This window comes from Medicago sativa, chromosome 5 (genome assembly GCF_051527215.1).
Source record: "Medicago sativa cultivar Bolivia chromosome 5, Bolivia_mono, whole genome shotgun sequence".
In the NCBI taxonomy this organism is placed as follows: domain Eukaryota; kingdom Viridiplantae; phylum Streptophyta; class Magnoliopsida; order Fabales; family Fabaceae; genus Medicago; species Medicago sativa.
The window spans coordinates 14,345,055-14,370,852 of record NC_140753.1 but is presented as its reverse complement, the minus strand read 5'-3'; the positions used below and the strand labels follow the sequence as shown (position 1 = coordinate 14,370,852).

The 25,798-nt window shown below is 34.6% G+C and overlaps 1 protein-coding gene, 1 long non-coding RNA gene and 1 pseudogene across 5 annotated transcripts; 1 reads left to right on the top strand and 2 right to left on the bottom strand.

Moving 5' to 3' along the window:
- Nucleotides 1–229: 229 nt before the first annotated feature.
- LOC146920338 (uncharacterized) lies at nucleotides 230–4,762 on the bottom strand. Its single transcript, XR_015010719.1, has 3 exons — nucleotides 4,567–4,762; nucleotides 3,706–3,782; nucleotides 230–524 (listed from the first exon to the last, which is right to left on the bottom strand). It is a non-coding gene; the product is annotated as an uncharacterized LOC146920338 (long non-coding RNA).
- Nucleotides 4,763–10,619: 5,857 nt separating this feature from the next.
- Nucleotides 10,620–14,073, bottom strand: LOC146920337 (uncharacterized; annotated as a pseudogene). The gene is made up of 5 exons (XR_015010718.1): nucleotides 13,759–14,073; nucleotides 13,358–13,487; nucleotides 12,854–13,261; nucleotides 12,339–12,802; nucleotides 10,620–12,038 (listed from the first exon to the last, which is right to left on the bottom strand). The product of XR_015010718.1 is annotated as an uncharacterized LOC146920337 (transcript).
- A 5,074-nt stretch (nucleotides 14,074–19,147) lies between these two features.
- LOC146920336 (serine/threonine-protein kinase/endoribonuclease IRE1a-like) lies at nucleotides 19,148–25,538 on the top strand. Of its 3 annotated transcripts, none has more exons than XM_085713741.1 (6): nucleotides 19,148–19,629; nucleotides 20,459–21,924; nucleotides 22,707–22,879; nucleotides 23,229–23,475; nucleotides 24,477–24,780; nucleotides 25,095–25,538. In XM_085713741.1, exons 1-6 carry the CDS (start codon nucleotides 19,615–19,617, stop codon nucleotides 25,236–25,238), a joined length of 2,349 nt encoding a protein of 782 aa, XP_085569867.1. In that variant the 5' UTR covers nucleotides 19,148–19,614; the 3' UTR covers nucleotides 25,239–25,538. The 3 variants fall into 3 exon arrangements, with proteins under 3 accessions (XP_085569867.1, XP_085569865.1, XP_085569866.1); XM_085713739.1 differs by having other exon boundaries at nucleotides 19,148–19,637; XM_085713740.1 differs by having other exon boundaries at nucleotides 19,148–19,656.
- The last annotated feature ends 260 nt before the right edge of the window (nucleotides 25,539–25,798 follow it).

Genomic DNA, 25,798 nt, shown 5'->3' with positions numbered 1-25,798 from the left:
AAAGTACGGCATGACCACAAAGTTATCTGGTTTGGGTTAATTGATATGGTTTAAAAATCTTTAGTGCAATTCTTTTATTTTTTTTTCGAAGAAGCTAAATAGCCCACCCAAATTAGCTCCGGAGATAATTGAACCTGAGAAGTGCAATTCTTTTATTTAATGATCATTTCTTCAACTTAGTACAATACTTCCCTAAAACAATAAAATACATTCCTAAAAGACTACAAAATTATTCATAAATGACACTAAAATATGTCAAGGTGTCATCACTCATTATTAATGTACTAAATAGTAGAAGTTTTTTAATGTGGCAAGACATGTTAATATCATACAAGTGCATTATAAATGTGGCAACACTAAAATTTGTCAAACAACACACCTTCAATTTGAAGCAATAGCAACATCGGTATCACATTGATTTCCACAACTCAAATTAGCCATAACATGATCAATTGATATAGCTCCAGGTGAAACTATGAGTACAGATGAATGCACATCAGATAAAATTGATTCGACCTTGATATCTACAATGGAGAAAAAGAAGGAAACAAACCAATAACTCTATAGTTGTCCATAATCAACTAAAGAATGAAGGCACATTTTTTTAATGTAATGAAACTCATCAACTATGAAGTACAAACACTTCCACAAATTTCTGACACAAGACTTATACGAATATATCGACATGGATAATAAATAGGAAATATAACATGATTCAAAGTAATCACATGTCTTAGTATCGGACACTAACACGTACCAAACACCCGAGACTCCTAAAAACAAAAGTGACAATGCGTGATTTCTGAATTTCCAACACAATAAACACAATTTGGTTAGCAAACATATATATCAAGCAAAGCAGAGAATAATCCAATTGCACAACTTTTGGATTCGGGAAATTTTATAGTGATAAATTGACATGTTTTTGTGGAAGAGTTGTGATTACCCATCTTATACATTGGTGACAATAATGAAGCTTGGATGGGATTTTCACAAACATGTTCAACGAAAAAGAAGTGTACTATGAGTACTCAATCTAAAACCTGCAATAAACGTTTATTTTTCATGAAATGTGAGACTCTTCCTCACGCTTATATAGCAACAAGAAGGTATTTCAAATTCATCATCATTACAAAGTAAAAGATGATAGAAAATCTTTTGTAATAAAAGTTATCACATAAAAAAAAAGAGGTGATCACATAACAATATAAAAAAGAGGTAGACAATATTAATATATAAGTGATTTTTTGTAACTCACTTAGCATGCAACTAACTCAAACGGCACGGTAGAATATATAATGTTTTGAATGTCGTTCAATCATGTAAACCCAATTGCATAATATAAAAAGTGTTCAATAATTGAAAAAAAATAAAAACCAAAATAGGCTAAAAAACACCAGCCCAAGAGACCTACTTAATACACATAACAGAAGAGTTTTGTGATAACTTGTAAAGTAAGAAATTATCCATCTACGTTTTCTTCCTCATCTTCATCAATTTCTAGCGTTGTCTACTTGCAGATTGGACATATATTCTTCAACTCCAACCATTGTTTGATGCAGTCAAGATGAAAGATATCCACACAATCAAGTCTACCAATTCTCTCGCCCTCCACATAGTCCTCCTAATAAACATGAAAAATGACCTAATCTTGAAATTTCATGTGTTTGATTACACTCAATTAGGTCAACACAATTTACTTCGTCATTTTTCATATTTACTCGTTACCGTCATTTTTCATGTTTATTACGAGGACTATGTGGAGGGCGAGAGAATTGGTAGACTTGATTGTGTGCATATCTTTCATCTTGACTGCATCATACAATGGTTGGAGTTGAAGAATGTTTGTCCAATCTGCAAGCAGACAGCGCTAGAAATTGATGAAGATGAGGAAGAAAACGTAGATGGATAATTGCTTACTTTACAAGTTATCTCAAAACTCTTGTGTTATGTGTATTAAGCAGGTCTCTTGGGCTGGTGTTTTTTTTAGCCTATTTTGGTTTTTTTTTCTTTCAATTATTGAACACTTTTTATATTATGCAATTGGGTTTACGTGATTGAACGACATTCAAAACATTATATATTCTACCGTGCCGTTTGAGTTAGTTGCAGTGAGTTATAAAAAATCACTTACATATTAATATTTTCTACCTCTTTTTTATATTGTTATGTGATCACATCTTCTTTTTTTATGTGATAAATTTTATTACAAAAGATTTTCTATCATCTTTTACTTTGTAATGATGATGAATTTGAAATACCTTCTTGTTGCTATATAAGCGTGAGGAAGAGTCTCACATTTCATGAAAAATAAACGTTTATTGCAGGTTTTAGATTGAGTACTAATAGTACACTTCTTTTTCGTTGAACATGTTTGTGAAAATCCCATCCAAGCTTCATTATTGTCACTGGTGTATAAGATGGGTAGTCACACTCTGCCGCAAAAACATGTCAATTTATCACTATAAATTTCCAGAATCCAAAAGTTGTGCAATTGGATTATTCCCTGTTTTGCTTGATATATATGTTTGCTAACCAAATTTTGTTTATTGTGTTGGAAATTCAGAAATCACTCATGGGGGTCGACCCCAAACCTCATTAAAATCTGCAGTAAAGAAGCTCTCTGACTTTGAGTAAAACCAAGCACTTTTAGTGATCTTCCACCACCTTTCGTTAAACGTGATGGATCTGTGTAATGAGCTTTCTTTTTGAAAGGTCTTCTAGCAATAGTAGTTACAGTTGAATTTGAATCACCATCAGTAAGATCCACTTCATAATCATCATCCTCGCCGTCGGAGCCTATACCTTCTAGACAAGCAAAATTTTCCCCCAGTAATTTTGTGTTGCTTCGCTTCCCTTTTCCCAAGGTATCTTGCTTTCTTTTTGAAAGGTCTTTTAGCAATTCCTCCCAGTAGTTTTTACTTTCGAACTCCTCACACAAAATTTATACTTTATTTCTCATATTTCTACTGCAGCGTCAATTTTATCAACTTATTCAAAATTTTCCACATCAGTCTCCTCCACCTTTGAAAAACTCAAATCCTTAATAATTTGATTGTTTCTACCACGTGGAATCCTAATTTGTCCACCTCCCATGTTCTGATTGTTTATGTTGTTGTTGTTGGCGTGGTTATTCAACTGAGTTGTTAACATCGCCGCTTGTGAAGTGAAAACATTGATAGTCGTGGTAAAAGCCATGAATGTACCCTCAAGCTCTGCTTTCGCCACCGGTTGATCTCCCATGGCTGATCACGTTAGGAAAAGAACAGGAGAAATCTACTCTGATACCAATTGACGCAGTTGAAAGAAAAGTTTAGCAAGCGTTAAACCTAGATTGAAAAGACACAAGTTTGCAAGCGACAAACTTATGAAAATAGGGTTCTGGAATCCACCAGAAATTGAGAAAACTCTCTAGAATATATAGAATGAATAAAAACTGTCTCTTAGGCTACAACTGTTAAGCTTAAATACTAGGGGAATAACAAAACCCTAATGGGCCGAAAATCCAAAATAAAAAATAAAACAGAAATTATTAAAATTGGACTAAAATAAAAATACTACGGGAAAATAAATGTGGGGTAAATGACGGTTATGAAGGTTGAGATTAAATCTTCCAAACAAACAAAAAAGGTGAGATTAAATATGAAAGTTTTTGCACAAAAATGTTCAACTTGGTAGGTTATATTTGGAGGAATGACACATTACCATGCCAGCGCTAGCCTCCTCTTGTCCCGATGTGCCGCTGCCAAAATGTCATAAAGCTAATATAATAATCTTTGAGCCTGAAGTTATGCATACCATCGTTCATTTATTTTACTACACAATAGATATTTCAATTTTATACACATGAAAGAAGGACGTGTAATATTCTTATACAGACAATAATATATACTAAAATCAATTGAATTAATAGAAATCCTTCAACGTTAAATACCTTTTTCTTCTTCTAGTCTATATCAGGGAGACAAACAATTGATAAAATAGGTTGCCAATTGCCAGCGGTCAAAATCTAGCCATAACAAAGATCTAAACATATGATACCATGTTACTACATATCAATAATTATAAAATTGGGAGTCAATACGGAGTCATAAATCATCCAAAGTCCAAGGACCAATGTTGCTACCATGTGAAAACTTAAACGCAACGGGATCAAAATCAAATCTCATGGCTTCAGAAGCTCTATCTCTCAACTTAAACAAATTCAATAAACTGAGATATAGTGAGCCCTAAGCAATGAGACTTGATTTTGATCCAGTTGTTGTTAAGTTTCCACATGGTAGTAACAGTGGTGTTTGGACTTTAGATGGTTTTTGGGCCATGTATTGATTCTCAATTTTATAATTATTGTTATATAGTAGCAGTATGTCATATTTTTAGATCTTTTCATTTATTAGAGAACCCAAAATGGAGTAATATATCATCAAATGGTAAAAGGATTTATTGCAAGATTAAGAGTGTAAGGGAATGAAACTCGAGACTAGTGAGATCTTGTGTGTTTCTGTGCATATAACTTTCATATGGATGAGTAATAAATTCAGTAACATTAAGATGTGTCTCTATTACCTGCGGATCTAGCGAAGTGCAATGATTTCGAGGCTGAAATTGTGTAGCATCTTCACTCCTCCGGTTGTCGGATCTGATTTCCAAGCTCCTTTAATGGCTATTTGTTTGCACGGTTCTTTGCCTCCAATGGATTTGCGGCTTGTTTGCTTGGTACGTGCCATGGTGGTTGACTGGATTGAAATACGAAAGAAATTAGGGTTTGTGATTTGGGATTCATTGAGAGAAAACTGGGATTTGGTGTGATATATAAAGGGCGAGATTATGAAGGGAAGGGTAAACACGGGAATTGTGAAAATTTGGAAAATATTTAGGATGGTGAGAAGGGATGATAGGAACCGTTGATATAGATTTTATCGACGGTTGTTTGCATCTGAATGGAACATCATACGGATAGCCAATTCCAAACAAATTTTTGAAATTGTAATAAATTTTTACAACTACAAGATATTTTCTTCTAAATATAACAAATAAATAAATTGAAATAGTTTATTGCTTTCTTAATTGCAGTTTTAGTCCCTAATTTTCACTATTTTGAAGTTTTGGTCCCTCTATTTTAAAATTAAACAGTTTTGGTCCGTTCTTATTTTTTGACTAAAAATTGGGGTTATGATATGTTTTTTTTTATTAAAAAAAAGTAGTTTAAGATTTGAAGATGAGAAAATATCAACACCACTTACATTGTAGCGGCGTTTGCAAAAATTTAATTTGTTTTTATGTAGTTAAATGTTAACCAATTAGTTGAGCTTAAATGATTAATGAGCTTCAACAAAATACAAATTATTCGGGAGAAAAAAAATACAAATAATCATTTGGAAGAAAATGATTTCGAATCTTGGCTAGAACAATCTTTAGTCTGACTTAGTTTACCTACCGCCTAAACTCTAGATTACCAAGTGCACATTTCCTTATGAATTATTGGATTAGTAAAAGTAATTTCAAATGATTACTAGGGGAGAACGCTTCGTTCTCTCTCCTCTGATATGGTGTTCTAACTAACGCCGGCGATAGTTACCGGTGTTCATCAGTGGGTCATACGGTGGTTCTCTACAATTTTCCAATGCGCTTCCGGATCTTCTTCAAGGTTCTTCTCCTCTGTTGAAGATTCGGTGCTGCTTCTATGATTTTCCGTTGATTCCTTTCTGTGAATCGTTACTCGTCGGTGCTACAATCGGTTGTCCTTTCTACTTCTCTGGTACGTCTTCCTGCTCCCGGAGCTATTTCTTGGTTCTTTATATTGTTGATTCGATTAGCTTAATTTTAATGTTTTGACAATAGAATTTTCTAGCTCCTCCGTGGTGCTAGACGAAAAAAAATCGTTTTCTCAGGCAGTTTCAAATAGTTGTGATTTGCCTCTATGCCAGCTTCCCCCAAGAACGGTTAAAGGGGATTCTGTTAGTTTGAAAATCTCTAAGCATAAGTATGAATTAGGGGTAGAGGATGGTCATCGAAACTTACAGGCTAGGTTAACTCTTCAAAAAGGGGATTCTCCCCTAACCACACGTGATCTTTACAAGAAAATGTCCTCTCTATGGCCAAATTTGAAAAATTCAAATATTGTGCCCCTTTGCAAAAGATTCTTTGAACTTCAATTTAACACAGTTGAAGGGATGCGAAAATTATGGTCTTTAACGTTGTTGAATCTCAAACCAGGCATCTTGACGTTTTCGTGTTGGACAAAGGACTTCAATCCTTCCAAGCAAAAACTTTTACATGCACAAGTTTGGATTCGAATTATGAACCTCCACAAGAGTATTGGAGACCAACATTGCCTTTTGAAATTGCGTCTAGTTTGGGCACCCCTCTTTCCATTGATGAATCCAAAAAAAATCGTTTATTTGTCCATTATGCACGTATTTTGGTTGATATATACCTCTATGTGGGGATTGTGTTTGAGAAACATCCTTTATATTGTAACAATTGTGGAGTAATTGGGCACTCTATTCAGCAATTTAAGAGACTTGTAACTGACCAAGTGGAGGTGGATAAAACTGCTACGAAAAATAAGCATTATGAGGTGATAGGACAAACCGCAAGTGCACGGTCTATCGAAGTAGTAATAAAAGAGAGTATCGTTCCGACAGGGAGTTGTTCAATTTAATTAACTTTTAGAGAATGATTAGAGGAGAAGAAAGATTGTAAAGTAGAGGGTTTCAGTTGATTGAAAAGAAATACAATAATAAAAAGAGCCTTGGGAATATTGGTTCATCGTAATGACGAATCCTTCACAAACAAACCCTTAAACTTATAACTTTACGTTAGTCCTAATTTCTAAAGACAAGTTTCTCTTTAGCGTATCAAAGCTTCTCTCGAAGTCAGTGAGCGTGTTCCTCCAACAACCACACCTATTCTCATGGGTGATTGCCTTTGGAATCCTTGAAGCTCGAAACTTTATATGTCTCAAGGTTTGCTAGACTATTCTCATGTTTCGCAATCCTTGTCTAAATTCACTTGTTCCAATATCAAAGCTCCGTGTTCGCTTTATGAATTGATATTTGAGATGATGAATTAACAATTATCAAACCCTCCGTGTTCGCTTCCACAGTTTGATAATGGTTAATCATGTTAAAACGGTGAATTTAGATTAGAAATTAGGGTTACATAGAATTAAGGTTTAAGGCTTGGTTTGATTCGGATTATGTCATTAGACTTATCCAACAATCCCAAGACAAAGAAGTCTACTCACTCAAGCTCATTGTAGACATCAAGAAGAAGAAGAAAAGCATAAAGTAAATAACAAGAAAGTAAAGAAATAAAAAAAAGAACTTTACTAAGAAAGACAATTGTCACTTATTGAATTCCAAGAATAAAAATGATTTGTTTGTGATGGCTAGCTACTCTATTTATAGGATACATTCGACTTAAAATCTAAGCAATTACATCAATAGAATGTTCCACAAGCAACAAAGGGCTTTTTGGTCAAAACCAGAATAGAGTAGCTTAAATCCTAAGCAAAAGCAGCAAAAGGCCATCCTGGGAGGTGGCACGGCCGTGCCAACCTTAGCACGGGCCGTGCCAAGCTTCTGACTTGAGGGAGACATATTTTTGTCTCCGAATCTTCGTATTTTTGCTCCGAATCAGCTCCAGACTCCTTTCTTTTGCTCCAAGACTTAATCCATCAAATATTTATTCCTGAAATATAATAATATGCAATTGAAGTAAAATAACTCAAAAAGGAAATAATATTAAAATAAAATAAACTCAAATCTAATTAAAACGACACTAAATATTATATTAAAACTAGCTAATTATTGACTCATCATGAGGTCAACAAAAAAGTACCACTTCATTCTAGTAAAAAAGTGGCTAAAACTATTGAGGATGCTATCATTTCTGAACATACTTTGGCTAACATAGCAGATGGTTCTAGAGGAAAAGCTGCAACAGTTGATTATAGCATTGGAAATGTGACAAACAATATTATGATTCAAAGTAATCTTGCGAATATAGCCGATGAACCACTCACTTTCAAATTAAGTGATCATGAACTGTCTGCAGCGGCTTCTAGCTCTCTTCTCTCTAAGGATGGGATGAATTACCATAATTCTGATAATCCCATTTGTGTTACTATCTCTGGTGCTATCACAACCCAGGATGTCTTGCTCTCTAGTCCAAAGTCAGCTCTTTTAGTTGATGGTACAACTCTAGACAAGGTTAACACTCAAGTTGGAATTTTCAAGGATGTTGAAAACATTGCTGACATTGAAATAAACAAGGATATACCATAATCTCATGTCTCCAAAGATGCAAACACAGCTCATAGTACAACTTCAATGAAGATGTGATCATATTAAGAACTCGGTGGGGAGACTTAGTTGATGAAGAGACGGATATGAGTGATGAGCAAGAGCAGAACCTTGAAGGAGATTTGGATGAGGGACGTTCATTCACTCCTTTTATGTCAAGAAGGAAGAAGAAGTATAATAAGAACAAACATGATAATAAGCTAAATGATAAAGGGGTTCAAAGTACAAGTAGTGAGCAGTGGCATTGCCAGGACCCTGACTTAGGGGGTTCGCACTTTTAAATTTTAATTACAATTATTATATATATATATATATATATATATATATATATATATATAAAACTAATTTATATTTAAAAAATTATATAGTATTATATATCTCTAGCGGAAAACGGGCACAACGTTCCTGTTTATCCACAATTTTTTCGTTGTTTTTATATTGTATGTTTGCTTTTTAATTTAAATTTAAAAAATATTAGATTGTAATCGGGAAAGTTCGTAAAAAAAATGTTTAAGTAAATAATTTAGTTTTCAAATTTTCTATAGTTTAAACATGAATTTCAATTTAAATTTAGAAACGAATTGGATTCTTAAGGTAATTTTGTCCAGAGGAAAGGTCCGACCAAAAGTAGTGAACTCATGATTAACTTTGCAGTTTGCCTTTATATAATGATAGAGATATGAATATAATTTACCAATTCACCCCATATGATGTGAATAAGTTGAAAATCATGTATTTCTATATAATTTTCAAATATTATATACATTTTAAATGTTAAATATATACACATATGAACCGGTATATATCACATGTATTCCCTTAGTTTAGTGGCTAATTGCTTAACATTTCAATGAAAACATGATGCAGCACATGAAAAAGTGTCGTTTGCTGCAGTTAAATTGAGACTTTGTGGTGCAAACATGGTGCAACAGTTGAACTTGAGGGGATTCAAAACCAAAAGCTACTGCATAATACGTGGGAATTCAGTAGGTTGAGTTGAGGGGCTTCAGTTGAAACCCCTGGCACACATGTGGCTCCATCAGTGGTAGTGAGCACATACAGACTCATTTCAAAAAGGGGGTGATCAAAAGTAATCCTAAATATTTGTGACTGTCATGTTGACAGTTTTGTTTATATTTTATGTCATTTTGGTTGGTTGTTGAATCGATCTTGATGGGAGAGATAGGATTGTTTTGATATTTGGTCTTTTCTTTTGTAGTGTTAGTTCATTCGCTGGTTTGGGCTGCATATCTTTGTTTAGGAGTATAGGTTTCTTTGGAATCTGCAAAGCTTTTGTTAGAAGCTTGAAGTTTCTTGGCTCCTAAGGGATAGGTTAGACTTGCAATTTCTCATGTATAATATCTGTTTATATACCACTAAGTTCATGGGTTACATCATTCCAGTGTTGAGCAGATTTGAGTTGTTCTATCACCTCCGGTTATGATTCATAATGGGGAAGAACTTGTTGTATCCTAGGAGAATATGTGCTTATGAGGCGGATAAAATCCTCAAGGACAGTGACTATGTCACGCGTCAGGTTATTAAACGGTTTACTATGTTGCAGGTCATTTCTGTTCACGACTTCTTGTTTGTTTACTTCACCGTTACCGACTTCAAGTCATTGTAATTTTAATGCTTATATGTTTATGCTAATTATTATTTAGAGATAATTCATATGACTAATTTTACAACACAGCTTAAGCCTGTTTCGTTAAAGGCCCAAAAATGTTATTTACACCCTTATTCCATATAGAAAATTGCTTTTCTGACCTAGAATACTTCCTATTGACACAAGTGAATGACCATTTTACCCCCAACGGCTGTTAACAACCTCTGAAGTATGCGTCGGATGTTAACAACTGTTGGCTTCCAGCGGCTGTTAACTGCCGCTCACACCAGTTACAGAACCAGTGCAGTCTGCACTGGTACTTTCCTAGGAAATGTGTCCTGTTTTACCTGTAATTTCAAACGGCAATTCCGAAGGAAATAAAACCGAAAGAACAACATCCAGCAATCATAAACATCAACATTTAATAGTTTATCAATTATTCGGTTACATTACACCAAACCGATAATGCGTTAACGTTTAACAATTGTTTGAAATTCATCAAATTTTCCACATTATGCAAAACATTACACGTAATGTACATTAATTACTAATAAATGTGAAACTCAAATATATTGATATACATATAAATAGTTAAAGGTTAGTTACATATCACCCAAAAAATTGGTCATTACATTATATATCCAAAAAAAATACGTCGGCGCATATCAACTAAAAAACGGATTAACACTGACCAAAAAGTGTCACATTTCATCTAATAAAAGCAAATCATCTAAATGTTCCAGAACATTTTCAAATTCGGTGTTTTCTTTAACCGGAGTGCCATCAAACATAATTGGATTGTCTTCATTTGTTGGCTTTTTTGGTGGAACCGGTCTTTCTTTGAGCTCAATGTCCATGAGTGTTCGGAAACGATCGTGTTGATCCAAGAATTCATCCTCCCATGTTGCCACCTCTTCGCTCCTGTGATTTCTCCACTCCGTGCATGTTGGAGGTAGTGGGCAACCATCTTTTAATGAAAGAAGGACAAAATGATTTGGGATTAGACCAAGGCAAATCATGTTGCTTTTCGGGTTAACCGGAGGTCGTCCTCTAAGTGGGAAAAAAAGTCTCGAAGATGTAGTCTTTCCATGTAGTCATCTCTAACACCGGCCTATTGTAACATGATGCAACGATGTGTCCCATATCCGGCAATGTCAACCATTTGTCGGGAGGTGCAAAGCTACTAGGATTTTTGGGAGGATACAATCCATCCAAGATGTACTTATAACGGTCCTCGCTCGCATATATCTCGATGTATTTGCTCCTATGCTCTTTCAACTCTTGAATAAGTGCTCTCCGCACCATAACATGACTTTCTTGCGTCAAACCCAAGGCTTCCGCTATAGCCCTAAACACACAATGCCCGTCACCAATAACATCCACAACTCTCTCAATGTATGGTCTCATGAATTTTGGCATGTAATACATAGGATTGGATGGATCATAACTTGTTGAAACCAAGCTAGGCTTAGGAATCGGAATCGGAGAAATGCCAATGCGAGCACCTTTTCTTTTAGTTTGTGAAGATTTTTTCCGTGGTGAAGATTGACTTTCCGGATGTTGAGAATCAATAGTCTCCCACGAAGATGGGATCCTACCACGTGTGGTTTTGATTTTTTTGGGAGCTCCTTTGGTCGCCACCTTTCTTGGAGGTGGTGACAACAATGTGGTCTCCGGAAAAGCTAACAACCGCAAAGCCTCTTTGATTTCTAGTTTCATTTGGAACGGAACTCTTTGGAGACGTTCTTGGATACCATGCCACTCCTCAGCGACCGAAAACAAATCTTCATTACTTTGTTCTTCACCCATGTACAACTTATGCCAATGCGGGTGTATCTCATCCAATCGAATGGGCATGTTGTGACGTATTTTCATAGCAATGAAGCATGCACAAGGTAGGCCATACGATGTCCTTTGAACACAACCACAAGTTTTCTTCTCAATGCACAAGGTTTTCCTAGCACGCTCTTCTTCCACAAAAATAAAGTTCATGGCTTGTCTAGACACGTGACCCCCCAACCCGGAGTACAAAGTGACATCTTTGTACCTATGTTCCAAGACCGTAACACTCCTACCAAACGATGATTGTATCTCCCCAAATTGGTTTGCCAACATCTCATCTATTTTTTCCCAACAAGTACCCAAATCACCCTTGGAGGTGGACAAATATTCCTTCACCACGCCATGAGCTCCTTCAACTTTATTCGTGGTCCTACACCCAAGATGTAACACAAGGTCCGTCCATGCCCTCACTAGTTTGTCCTTAAAAGGATTCAATATGGTTTCTTGAACATAGTGAAGAAACTTTGGATGATCCTTACAAGCATCTTGGAATTCCACTAGATTACCCGCATATAACTCTTGAGTAGGAGATTCAACCAATTTTTCCCATGCATCAAATATGGTATCAACCAACTTACTATGCTTCTCCTCGTCGACAATCTTCTTTTGCCCATCCACCACAACAACATTTTGTTTAACTTTGCAATCGGTGATGATTCTTGATCTAACATTTTTGCCAACATGGAAATAACAAAGTATTGCACTACTACCGGGGAGAACATTTTTTACGGCATTCATCATACTAGTGTCCCTGTCAGTCACTACCACCTTAGGCATATCACTATTTGGTCCAAGAAGTTTAAGCAACATTTGCAAAGCCCAAGTAAAGTTATGCTCCTTCTCTGACGTCATAAATGCAAAACCAACCGAATATGTCAAATAGGTTGAGGTGACTCCAACTATTTCAAACAATGGCATCCTATACAAGTTGGTTTTGTACACGGAATCCATTATCAAAACAGTAGGAAAATTGTTAAACAACTTTACCGATGTTGGATGAGTCCAAAATATGTCTTGAACGGTTTGACTTTCCTTTTTTTCTCTTACATAATAAACATATCCATTCTCTTCCAACTTTGTGATTAGATATTGCATCTCCGTCTAGTCACCCCTTTTTGCCTTTTTGAATTTATGACGTTCATTGTAGACTTGCTTGATATTTGTCGTGGACTCTTTCCTTTTATTCCTCAAATTTGTCAAAATATTTTTTGGTTTCAACGAAGAATCGGTCAAGTCATGTACGATCTTCTTGTCGTCCTTCGTTAATCTTCCGGCAAGAAGGTGCCCTGCTACATACGGCACCATCTCATGGTTGTGAACGCCATTAAGAATAGCCAATTTCCAAGCATTGTCTTCCCTAACAACATATCCACGCACCTTGAACAAACATCCACATTTTCTTGATCCCATTCCTTCATGCTTCACTTTTGTCTTCGGTACTTTGTGCTCGCCGCTCCGTTCACAAACCAACTCCAACATAGCATTTCTTCCTTCACAAGATCTTCTAATGATAACCGTAAATCCAACCCTATTTGCTTGTCGACGGACCCAACCGAGCAATTCGTTTTTATCTTTCCATGTGTCACGAAGTTTCCACACATCGGAATTGACGCATGAAGCCTCAAATTTAACGAAGACTTCGACCTTAGCGGGAGCTTCAACCTTAATGGAATCGACAACTCTAGGTTTTCGATCACCCGGATCATCACCCGCATTCTCAACATTATCTATAAATAAACAACATACAATTACTAAACTAATTAATAAACATGTACCTAATATCATATAATAACATAAACAAACAAAAAAAAAACAAAAGAAAAAATTGGGAAAAAAAAAAATTTTGGCAGTAGCTACTGCCACTCAAAATTTTCTAAGTGTCCAGCGGCAGTTAACAGCTGCTCACTGCCAGCGGTAGTTAACTGCCACTACAACGCGTTACAGAGAAAAAAAACCAGAAAAATCAATCAAATGTAATGGATTTGAACATTGTAATACATGTTCTTTGATGCATTTTGTGTGTAGAAACGTCTTAGCAATCGATCAGCAATGATTTGGAGGCATGATTTTGACACAAAAAATTTGAAATGAGGATTTTTTTAGGTATGGTTTTGGAATGAGAAAGGTGATGAATGAATAGGTGAGGTAGGGGTTTGCTGGTTTTGGGGGGGACAGAAACCAGCGGTAGTTAACAACCGCTGGATCCCAGCGGCAGTTAACTGACAGCGGATCTTCCAGCGGTAGTTAACTACCGCCAGGGGCATTTAGGTCATTTACTTGTGTCAATTGGAAGTATTCTTTGTCAAAAAAGCAATTTTCTTCCATATAAGACTACAACCCAACGGACATGAGCATAGGATTTCCTTCAAACCATAACACATTCTTCCCTCCTTAACACATCAATGGTCAACGGTTACAGGACCACCGCAGTCGCAGCCGCAGCCGTCACCAATGGCTAATTCCTCGTCATTTTCCATATAGAGTTTGCCATTTTTTTAGCAATTGCCACATTTTGACTAAAAAAATTTCTTTATACTAGAAATGTTTATTAAAGAAAGATTATCTATAATTAACATTAACGGTTCAAGAGAAATAATCATAACATATATTTTCCTATATGAAAAATCCCAACATATATTTGTTCAAAGAGAAATGATATTTGTACAACCATTTTCTACAACTTTTTGACAACTTTCTCTCTTATACTCACATTATCTTCTTATTCTCGGAAAATACTTGTGTGGACCAGGGACCAAACCTTATTGTGTGGTCACAACCAAAGAAATGGGAGAGAAGAGAGAGAAGAGAGAGAAAATGAAAAAAGTAAAGAAAGAAAGAAAAAACTATGTGTGTGTGACCAAACTCAATTGTGGGGTTCTGGTCCACAGAAGTCTTTCTCCTTATTCTCTCTCTTCTTTTTTCTCTCTCTATTATTTTTGACCAAACAAAGAAGAGAAAAACCAAAGTTGTCAAAAGAGTTGTACCAAAAAGTTGTTCAAGAGGGAAACCTTTTTCTTTTGACAAAAATTTAAGAGAAAACCCTGTCTGTCTGATATGATTTACCAAAAATAATATCCATCGTTTAATTATTATAATGGCCAATATATGGTCAAAGTTAATGTTGATCGATTTTATATAAAAAAAATTAATGTATATTGACTAGTCTTATTTCACATACTCTAGAAGCACAACTCAAATTTCATGTATAAATAGAATAGAATGAAATGGTAGAGAAAGTAGAAAAAGCAATTGTTAAAAATCCCTTGTCAAAAAAATGTCTATTTAAATTCATGTATCTTTCTTGTTACTTCTTGTGATTGTTATGTCTTCCAATAATTCAACTTTTGGTAGTAGAGCCTCTATTCAACCTTACATTCGACCTCCAGCAGAAAAGGTACTTTCCCTCTTTGTTGAAAATGATTTACCCGAAAATTCAGAAGAGTTACATTTCATCATTGTGAATGAAAAACCTAATTATGTTTTAAAACAAGGAGTACCTTTGAATTTTTTGACCAACTTTTTGCCAAAACAAGGTCAATTGACATGGATACGTCAACAACCACTACATGCAACATTCAACTTGTATGATCCTAACACAGAAGGAGACCATCAAAAAATCTTTTGGTCAGTGAGGCAAGATGGTGTATATCATAGCTAGGATAAAGTCAATTGGAATAAAAATACAAATTGGAGCACTTGAATATTAGTATTTTTTTTTGGTACAATGAATATTAGTATGTTATTCTACTAGTTTCAACAATTAAATAAAGTGATTTACAAAATTGTTTTTAGTTTTTGGAATTTGATGCTATTATATGTTTTCCCATTGATGACATGCTGTCATTACGTAATTTTTAGGACTTATTTTGACATTTTAATAGAGTTCTAAGCAACATTAAGTGTCCAGGAGCAGTTAAAAGCATTAAATTTGGAAGAACTGGAATGAAGCCATCGTACTGCGATTTTGGAATCGCAATGCGATTTCTTGAAGTCAGAGAGCATGTTTTTGAAGGTGCTGGATCGCAATACGATCCAGACAATCGTGATACGATTTCAAGAAGGGCTTTAAAGGAAATTAGGGTTTAAAGTACCAATCGTGGTACGATTTGTGCCATCGTGGTACGATTGTGGGCGATCCAGATTTGCCTATTTAAGCTGAAGTCAGTCTCAAACAAAGGGCATTACGATTTTGGAGAGCTAAAGTGCGATTTTAACATCCAGAAGGCTGCAGCTGAGAGGATTTCATCATCTCTAACCCAGTTTATGTATGTTTTAATTCTTTCATTGATTATGCTATTTGTAAACTCAATTATGAGTAGCTAAATCTCTTAGAGATTAGGTCAGAGATGAATCTATGTAACCCTAATTGATCATATGTTGCTGTGAAACTCTATTGTTTATTAATGAATTTCTAGTCTTTATTCAATTCAATTGTTCTTAATGCTTTTTATATCCTGATCAAATATAAACATGATTTTGTGAGATCGAATGACTACTGACCATAGCTTTCGACTTAGACCTAATTGAATTGTTCTAATAAACATGGTTAGTCTAGGAATAGATAATCGTTTGTTAGTGATATTAGGTTAACGTTCATAAAACCTTCAAGGATTATTAGACCACCTAAGGAATTAGGGGTTGTAGTTTAAGAAGAGGGTCCTAACTCAAGGGATTGATTAGGGCTAATTTGTTAACTATCGTGAAACTAGAAAATCATTCATAAGAATAGGTGCAGCATACCAATTAGGGAAACATAGAGGATTCGAAAGACCTGATCTCATCTATCTCCATATTTTCTTAATCAAATCTTATTCTTTTATTTGATTTCTTAAAATCAAACCAAATCTACTGCCTAGTGGCAAAACAAAATAAACTTTTATACATCCTAATTTTATAACGCAATTGAATTATTGAAGTTAAAAACAGTCCTCGTGGGATCGATATTTTTACTACTTCGATAGTATTTGGTGCACTTGCCAGAGATCTATCACCCATCTCATGTCAAAGGTGGCCATATGTTCACCTAATTTTCATGATTTGACTTCTATTAGACCATGTATTGAGGACACTGTTATTAAAGATATGCATTGAATTTCAAACAAAAATAATGTGTTGTTTGAAAAATATTATGATTATGATGCCTGTTCTAATTTTATGAAAAATGTATTTCCTTTCTTTTAGTTTTATGAGTACTAGCGCCCACGTGCCCGTCTGTCCGATTTTTCTACTACACTAGCGTTATATTTTTTTACTTTGTTTTTTTTTTTTTATAAATTAATATATCATATGTCATACACAAATATTATTTATTTAAAACTATATAAAAGAGTAAAATTTAAAGCTAGCGTTATATTTTTTTACTTTGTTTTTTTTTTTTATAAATTAATATATCATATGTCATACACAAATATTATTTATTTAAAACTATATAAAAGAGTAAAATTTAAAGCTTATATAATAGAGAATAAACGATATGTTTAACGGTGTAAACCCAACTTTACAGAGTCATCCAATCAAAATCCATAATTTTTCCATGTAATATTAAACTGATTTAATTAAATTAAAAATCCGAAATTAATCAAAACAACAATGAACGTGGGTCTCTCTGTTTTTCATTGCTGCTTCAACCCACCATATTTGCATCTTAGTGTCGTAAAAGCAACAAGTGGCTGTTAAGATGAAAATATGAAGCAACCAGTTTAGCAATTTTTGGAATTAAAGGTAACTGTTAAGGGTAAATGTGAAAATAAAATAGGCTACACCAAAAAGAAGTATTAATAGGTATATAAGAAGTATTAATAGGTATAAATCCTTTGCTGAAACTGAAAGTATCCGTTCATTCTCTTTGTCCTTGAAGTTCTTTGTCCGTTTCTACACGTGGTCAGAAGAAGATAAAACTGTACTCAGATCCTTTGATGAAGACATCTATAGAAGACGACAAATATGACGTGGAGTCTAGTTCCCTCAGGATCTATTGACTCTGGGGGGTCTTCCAAGTCTGATGCGGCCTTCTGAGTATGATGATCTTCACAAAGTCTGATGAGGTTAATCTTCAGCTTCTTAGAGGTGTCCTTTTCTTCTGATCCAAGATGTTATCTTCAGATCTTTTACCATAGTCTTTTAAGCTTCTCATATGCTTATGATACTTTAATACATGTTCAATACTTCTATGAATATATTCTATGATACTTTAATACATGTTCAATACTTATGATACTTTTAAGCTTCACATATGCTTCTCATATGCATTTGAATTTTTTTTTAGTATATCCAATTGTTCTTCAATACTTTGTTATCATTCTCCTTTGTACACAGAATGCAGACCTACATCAGATGCCTACTTTAAGCATCCTAATACACAACTTTGATTGTTAATATATTTAACTATTAAAGGTAAAAAAATTATAAAAATGTAAAATATTTACAAAACAAATTGAACAATATCTTGTATGTTAACATTTTTATTTTTATATTAGAAAGAAAAATTATGAGTGATTTTTCAAAATTATCCTTATTTATGACATGGGAAAAGGATATTAAAATAATAAAGAGTAATAAATGAAAATCCACTTAGGTTGATCCGTTAGTATTGACTTGAGATCTGAGAGTGTGCTCAAGGTTCGATTCAGTGCCAATTTAGGTAGACTAATTTAGTTTCTTCAAAAGGACTAATTTAGTTTCTTCAAAAAAGAGTAATGGTATATGATATGATATGATAAGAATAACACATAAAGAATACCATTTAAATAAATCCATTGTTGGTAGATTGTAATTTTTTTTTTTCTTTCTTTTAGAGAGGGGGTATATTGTGACTGTTTTTTTTTTTTTTTTTTTTTTTTGTCATAGATGTAATTTTAATCCCACTATCTTGACAGAAATGCAATTATGTTCCTGTCATTTTCAGTTGGGCAAATTCCGGTCTCCATATTAGAAATTTTGATTCATGATTTTTAGCATTAAATTGATATTGCGACGATAAATTATTTAGTGTAAAGACTTTGTATATTTTATTTAACTGAGTCATGAATCATGATAGTATTCCCTTAAAAAAAAGAATCATGATAGTATTTTTGAGAGATTATTTTGACTAACATACTACATACACACTATCATTATTATTTTAAAAGAGAAATAATATTTGTATAATAAATTTACGACAATTTGTTGACAACCCTCTTTCATACTTAGCTTAAGTTCCATTTTTCTATTATTTTTGACTAATGAAAAGGAAAAAAAAAATTGTTAAATTATCTTAAATGCCAAAATGGGTGTACAAATTTCAGTATTATTACAAAATAATTTTATGATTTTGTTATGAGTCAATTCCTTTGACCGAAACAGGAATTGGCGATGATTCCTTAAGGATTAAACAAAAACATAACATCACATAATCAACGTTGCAAGATCACATGAAACACCAAAATCTTAAAAACCGAAAAACCAAAACCCATGAATTATGTCTTGATTCCATTTTCCACCAAACAAAACATAACAACATGAATCATTCCGTTTCAATCTTCATCTTCTTCATCATCTCAATCTTCACCTGCATCGTTGCAGATGTATCCATCCCCACCTCCCAATCCCAACAACTCTCTCTTCTCCACAACGGTTTCTCTCCCTCTCCTCCCGCTCTTCCACCGCCATCGTCGCCGTTAGTTTCGAATTCATTGGACAGAAAACCTGTTACGGCACTGGTGGCTGGTTTAGACGGAACTATTTATCTTGTTGAAAGTGCTTCTGGGAGGGTAATTTGGTCTTTTTCATCTGGTTCACCGATCTACCATTCCTCTGCCAATACTCCTCCGTCTTCTGGTCTTATTGAATGTGGTGATGACTGGGAATTAATCTTTCATGATCCCCACTTTGGTAAAACGGTATTATCATTTTAACAGTGTATGTTTTTATTTTATTTTTTTACTTTTACTTTGGGAATTTTTTGCCTTAATGTGTGTTTGGTTCTGCGGCGACAAAAATTGATTTTGATTGAATTGTTTAGGTAAATTGATTTTAGTTAAAATTGAGTTGGATGTGAAGTGGTTTATGTCTGGATACATTCATATAAAAACGAGTTGAACAATAAATTTGAGTGTCAATAGCTACTAATTGTAGTAGTTTCAGGTTAGAATCATTTTTAGTCTTGGTCAACATCACCCAAACATGTCTAAATCTGTTTTGATAACTAGTTTAATTAAGTGCTTATAGCATATATGCTTATCATATAGCTAGCCACTATGGCGTCATTTGATCCATGTAGCCGACCCCACTCAGTGGGATAAGGCTTGGTTGTTGTTGTTGTTGTATGCTTATCATATAAGTTTTTATGTATAAGCTATTTCTGGAACTAGTTTGAGCTAAGGGTTAAAGGAGTTGGACATCCTGAGTTCAAACCGAGACAAAAGGAGTAAATACTAATCTAAAAAAAACTAGATAAGTTCAAATAAGCCAATCCAACTTATTAACCTTAAGTTACATTTTAAAGTTGTATAATCAATTTTGACACTATGAATCCAAACACACGCTAAGCGAACACATCAAATTCATAATCATGGTGTTACGTACGCTATTCCCCTTTGTAACTCACCAATTGCAATGGCTGAGTTGAGTGAAGAGTCCTCCAAGATAATTTTGATGTCTGTCATGTTGACTTTTCTTCAATGTATGGTCAATAAGTTGTGTTTAAACTTGAAACCTGCAGAGACTCAAGGAATCCGTTGCTGATTATGTTGCTGTTACGCCTATTGTGTCGAAAGATGGAGCTGTTATACTTGGATCCAAAAGGAGCACTGTATTTGAAGTGGATGCTAAAACAGGAAAGCTCCTTAGAAGCTATGGTGCTGCTGATTTTCATAATGTTTCTACTACTGCAATGTGGAGTGGTGACAAGGACAGTGAGGGTGTTACTAACGACTTCCGTGCAAATAATAAGGAGCTTGCTGATCCAGCAAAGCATAATTTACCAGAGTTTTTGCTCCAGATAGTCAGGACTGATTATTTTTTACAATCTGTGGGTCCTGGTTCAGGAATAGTGTTATGGACTATGTCAGTAGCTGAATTTGAGGCTGTATTATTTTGCCAACATAATGAAAATCCTACCTTGACAGCTTCACTTGATGCAGAAGGTGAGTATGCTTATGATGTTGACAGTGGCTTGGATTTTGCTATGCCGTATGCGTGTCCTGACAGAAAACTCAGAGAAGTCTATCGCCAACGAAAGAATTTTCTGTTTGAACCTGATAAAATTCAAAGATTATCTGATGTTGATGCTTATCAAGAGAAAGGTATGCTCCCAATGCCCGATTTAAAGCTGATGCTTCCATCACAACCTAAGAGTGATAGATTTCTCCCCGGTCATGGTGGTAATATGATGCTACCTGTGCCTGTGCCAAATTATATGCAGCCGAAAATCACCTATGATAGTAATGGTAATGCAGTTATGCTTCCGCAGCCTCCCATGGAGATCACTGCACCAAGGGAAGTTGATCTGAGCAGGGTGATTGAATTGTCAATGTCATTATTGGTTGTATTATCTGTGGTCTTTCTTTTGATGTTGTACCAAAATCGGTTAAAAAATAATGTTACATCGAAGGTCCAAATCAGTGACTCAGATTTGAAAAGTTCGCCTTCTAAAAAAAAGAGAGTACGTAAGTCAGGAAAAAACAACATCATTGTTGAGGAGAATATACAAATTCATAAGGAAGCAGAAAATGAGGCACGGTTGCACTATAATAATGTTAATGGACGCAGGATCGGTAAACTGTGTGTATTAAATAAAGAAATCGCAAAGGGAAGTAATGGCACCATTGTCCTTGAAGGGATATATGAAGGTCGGACAGTTGCTGTCAAACGTCTTGTTCAGGCTCATCATGATGTAGCTCATAAAGAAATCCAAAACCTCATTGCTTCTGACTTTCATCCAAATATTGTTCGATGGTATGGTGTGGAATATGATCACGATTTTGTTTACCTTGCTCTGGAGCGTTGTGCATGCAACTTGGATGATCTGATTACTTTTTATTCAGATTTGTCAGAAAACTCGGTTTTAAGTAAGGATCAAGCTTTTGATATTTTTAAGAAGGCCCAAATAGAGGCACAGAAGGATGATATGCAATGTCTTTGGAAATCGAATGGTTATCCATCTCCACTTTTACTAAAGTTGATGAGGTCAGTAAAGCAACTTGATTTGATGATATATATGATTACAATTGTTACCTTCCTAGATATTTTTTTTTTTTTTTAAATTGTAATATTTCTTTCTCAGCCAAGACAGAATAAATGTTATGTGAAAGCTACTAAAATATTTGAGACTAGTGAGATACATCATGTAGGTATGAGTGTTACAGTCCCATCAATGAACAGGGTAGCAACTAACAACTAACAAGTTTAACTAACACGTCCTTAATGTTTTGACATTAGAAATTAAAGCAAAGGTTTTATATGATTATTCAGTTATGGGTTAAGAAATGTACACTGTACTTTGTTAAGGTTGATGTTTAGGAGCTTTGCTGCAATTAAGGAGAGACAATTTTTATGAATAACAAGGATGGGTGATAGACAGGGATACTAGATCTAACTTCTAAGTTAGCAGTTTCAATAAAGAGATTATGAGATGATTGACTAGAATAATTTAGGCATTACCTTAGAGTTGGAGAATCCACGAGGATGAGAAAGATACACGGACAACATAATTGAGGTAAAAGAGATACGTTAGCAAAAGATCGAAGAATGGTAAACATTGAATCCGATTGAATTGTTAGGAGGAATACACAAAAGGGTCCTGTTTTGTTTCCATTTACAACACCTATATTTAAGCTAAGTATCTGAGGTTGATAGTTGTCTTCATTTAGTGATAGAGCATGAGTGTCCACTAACTCCGTGTTTAAATTACACCTATTTTTATTTTATTTTATTTTTGTTGACATCATGTTATTTTTGTCCGCTAACAGGGATGTGGTTTCTGGGCTTGTCCATTTGCATGAACTAGGAATAATACACCGGGATTTGAAACCCCAAAATGTTTTGTTAATCAAGGAAAGGTCATTATGTGCCAAACTTTCTGATATGGGGATTAGTAAACGACTTCTTGAAGACATGTCTTCTTTAGGCCATAGTTCTACTGGTGAGTACAAAAGTTTGTGTTTTTTAGCATTCACGATTACTAATTAGCAATGTTATTAAACTCAGGACTAGTCGTTGACTTAGTTACTTGGTTTGTCGGTCATTGGTCGAACTAATGAGTCTCTAGTGGAACTACATGAATCAGTATATACTAAATATATAAATATAAATCATTTTTCTAAGAAATGTACTATTTATTTTCTGTGTATATGGTTAAAAGCTCTCCAACCATACATTCCATATGCTAATTCAAACATGTAGTTATTTTCTTAGTCTAATCCTACGTGTTAATCTACATAACTTGATCATTATTCCTGCTCATACAATAATGTTTAATGACTTATTTGCAGGCTGTGGCAGTTCGGGTTGGCAAGCGCCAGAGCAGCTTCTTCAGGGACGCCAAACACGGGCTGTAGATTTGTTTAGTTTAGGTTGTGTCCTCTTTTTCTGTATGACAGCAGGAAGACATCCATTTGGAGAGCGACTTGAGCGTGATGTCAACATTGTTAAAAATAAAAAAGATCTTTTCTTAGTAGAGTTTCTTCCTGAAGCAGAGGATCTAATTTCTTGTTTATTAAACCCTGACCCCAATCTAAGGTATGTCATTCTCGTTCAATGTGTTTTCTAGGAGATTAGAATTATATTCTCTCACACCTTCATTAATAGTTTGCATTTTGATATGACTTCATTGATATATAGCATAAAGCCATAAACGATGGATTCATATGTAGAATGTCGTTGTTTAGTTTGCTAGTTGCCTTCTGTGAATAACATCTCAATTGAGATTATTCCTCTAGTGTTTCAAAGTTCAAATCAACTGGATCTTTATATTAATATGTAGTGATGGATATTCTGCATTTTTATTCTTTTAGAAACCTGGCCATCTCCGGATATGTGTCTGAGACTTGTTTTATGTTGAGCCCAACATTTTTAAATGATGTGATTTAATAAATAAATAAATAAATATGACAGAGAATGGTTGGGACCTGTTAGATATATAGGAACTCATCCTGAATGCACTGCAGAAAGCAGTTACTGGCAGATATTACAGTGACCTTCAATCAGAGTTACTGAAAACCTTGATTAAATGCTACAAGCCTACAAGTGGCTGTGTTAAGTCCAGTAAGCATTTAAAATTTTTCAAGATAAGTATTCATGCGAGGATATTCATTTTGGTGCTTTTGGGCCATGGATGAATCCTAAAAAGGTGGAAGGACATTGCAAGATTGTACTAATCCGGTTTTAATATATGCAAAAGTCAAAATGTATTCGGTCTTTATTTGTGCTAAATACATTTTGACTTTTGCTTATATTTAAAACCGGCGGGAGTAGTTCATTTGTCTATCACATGCATGGAACTGATGGAAGGATAGGGTGGGAGCAAAATAAGTTATATTCCCAGGAAGTTGGCAAATGGATTATGTTGCATGTAATTGTCAAATTAACAAATCTGAGATTTTACTGCTTAAACTATTAACAAATGGGCTGTATTATAGCTCTTACTAATTGGAGGAACCGGAAGTATATAGATTTGTGTTTGTCTTGTCTGGTTAGAAGGTAACACTTTCACTAAAGAAATTTTTTCATTTAATTGTCAGGCCAAAGGCAATTGAAGTATTGCATCATCCTCTATTTTGGAGTTCTGAGATGAGACTTTCATTTCTTCGCGACGTTAGTGACAGAGTGGAACTTGAAGATAGAGAGACTAATTCTGTTCTTTTGAATGTATTAGAGAGCACTGCTCCACTGGCTTTAGGTGCAAAATGGGACGAAAAGATGGAACCAGCTTTCATTGCCAACATTGGTCGTTACAGGCGATATAAATTTGACAGCGTCCGAGACTTGTTGAGGGTCATGAGAAACAAGCTAAATCATTTTAGGGAATTGCCTCCAGAAATTCAGGTTTCTTCTTGGACTAGCAATTTTGCATTTTCTGTTTTCCTTTTTTATCTGGTCGAAGGTTAGGCTTGTCTAAATAAGTTGAAATCCAGGTTTCTTCTTGGACCGACACTTGAGTAGTGATTTTATCTTGCAACATCCAAACATTTTCTATTTTTCTAAACAACAATCATAAGAATTTCCTGAAGATGATCCTTATTCGATTTGCTGGTGATAGCTTTTCATATGAGAGCTCAAAATGCATCTTTTTTAACACGTCTCCAAGAACATATCATAGACATGCGTGACTTATAATTTCTTTCTTGCTGGTTTATCAGGAACTGATAGGACCTGTTCCGGAAGGATTCAATGACTACTTTGCAAGTCGATTTCCTAGGCTCTTGATTGAAGTGTACAAAGTTATCTGCAACTACTGCAAGGATGATGAATGTTTTCAAAGATATTTTAGAGACATTGATTAATGCATTAGCCTTGATCATATAGATGGCTTGATAGTTTATCAAATGGCAAAGAACGGTTGTCTGCATGCACCAGATTATGTTTACATTCATAACCTCAACCAGTTGCCATTTGCCACTGATTAGTCTAACCCAAAGTTATGATGGAATGCCATGTTTAATCCAGTGTTTAGAGGATTCAACTACATGTATATTATTATTAGTATATAATACATTAGTGGGATTGTATTCCTCTTGGTGATAAAGGAACTGTAAAGTTAAATGTATTCAAATTTCTTATATATCATACACCAAATTACCAAAGTTATGTAATATCAGTTGCTATGTTAGAGGTGGAGATCGACGGCAACAATCTGTTCGTTACCGTGTTTTAAACAAAATAAGAGATGATAACGTCTTAAATAGTTCTGCTTGTCAGGTTTTCTTAAGTGACAGATTAAATGAAACCAAACCATCTTGATTGATATTGTGAAACGGAGAGGGAGTATAAATCTTGATTATTATAGCTTATACTTGATGTGTACTGAATCTGTAAATTTGGAAATAGTTTTGAACTTAACATA

Bases quoted from the DNA above. Each gene is read 5' to 3' on its own strand.
- LOC146920336 (XM_085713739.1), top strand. From the start codon at position 19,170: ATGAAACACCAAAATCTTAAAAACCGAAAAACCAAAACCCATGAATTA. The intron at 23,476-24,476 runs GTATGTCATTCT...TTTAATTGTCAG, and splicing joins AACCCTGACCCCAATCTAAG to GCCAAAGGCAATTGAAGTAT. The intron at 24,781-25,094 runs GTTTCTTCTTGG...CTGGTTTATCAG, and splicing joins AATTGCCTCCAGAAATTCAG to GAACTGATAGGACCTGTTCC.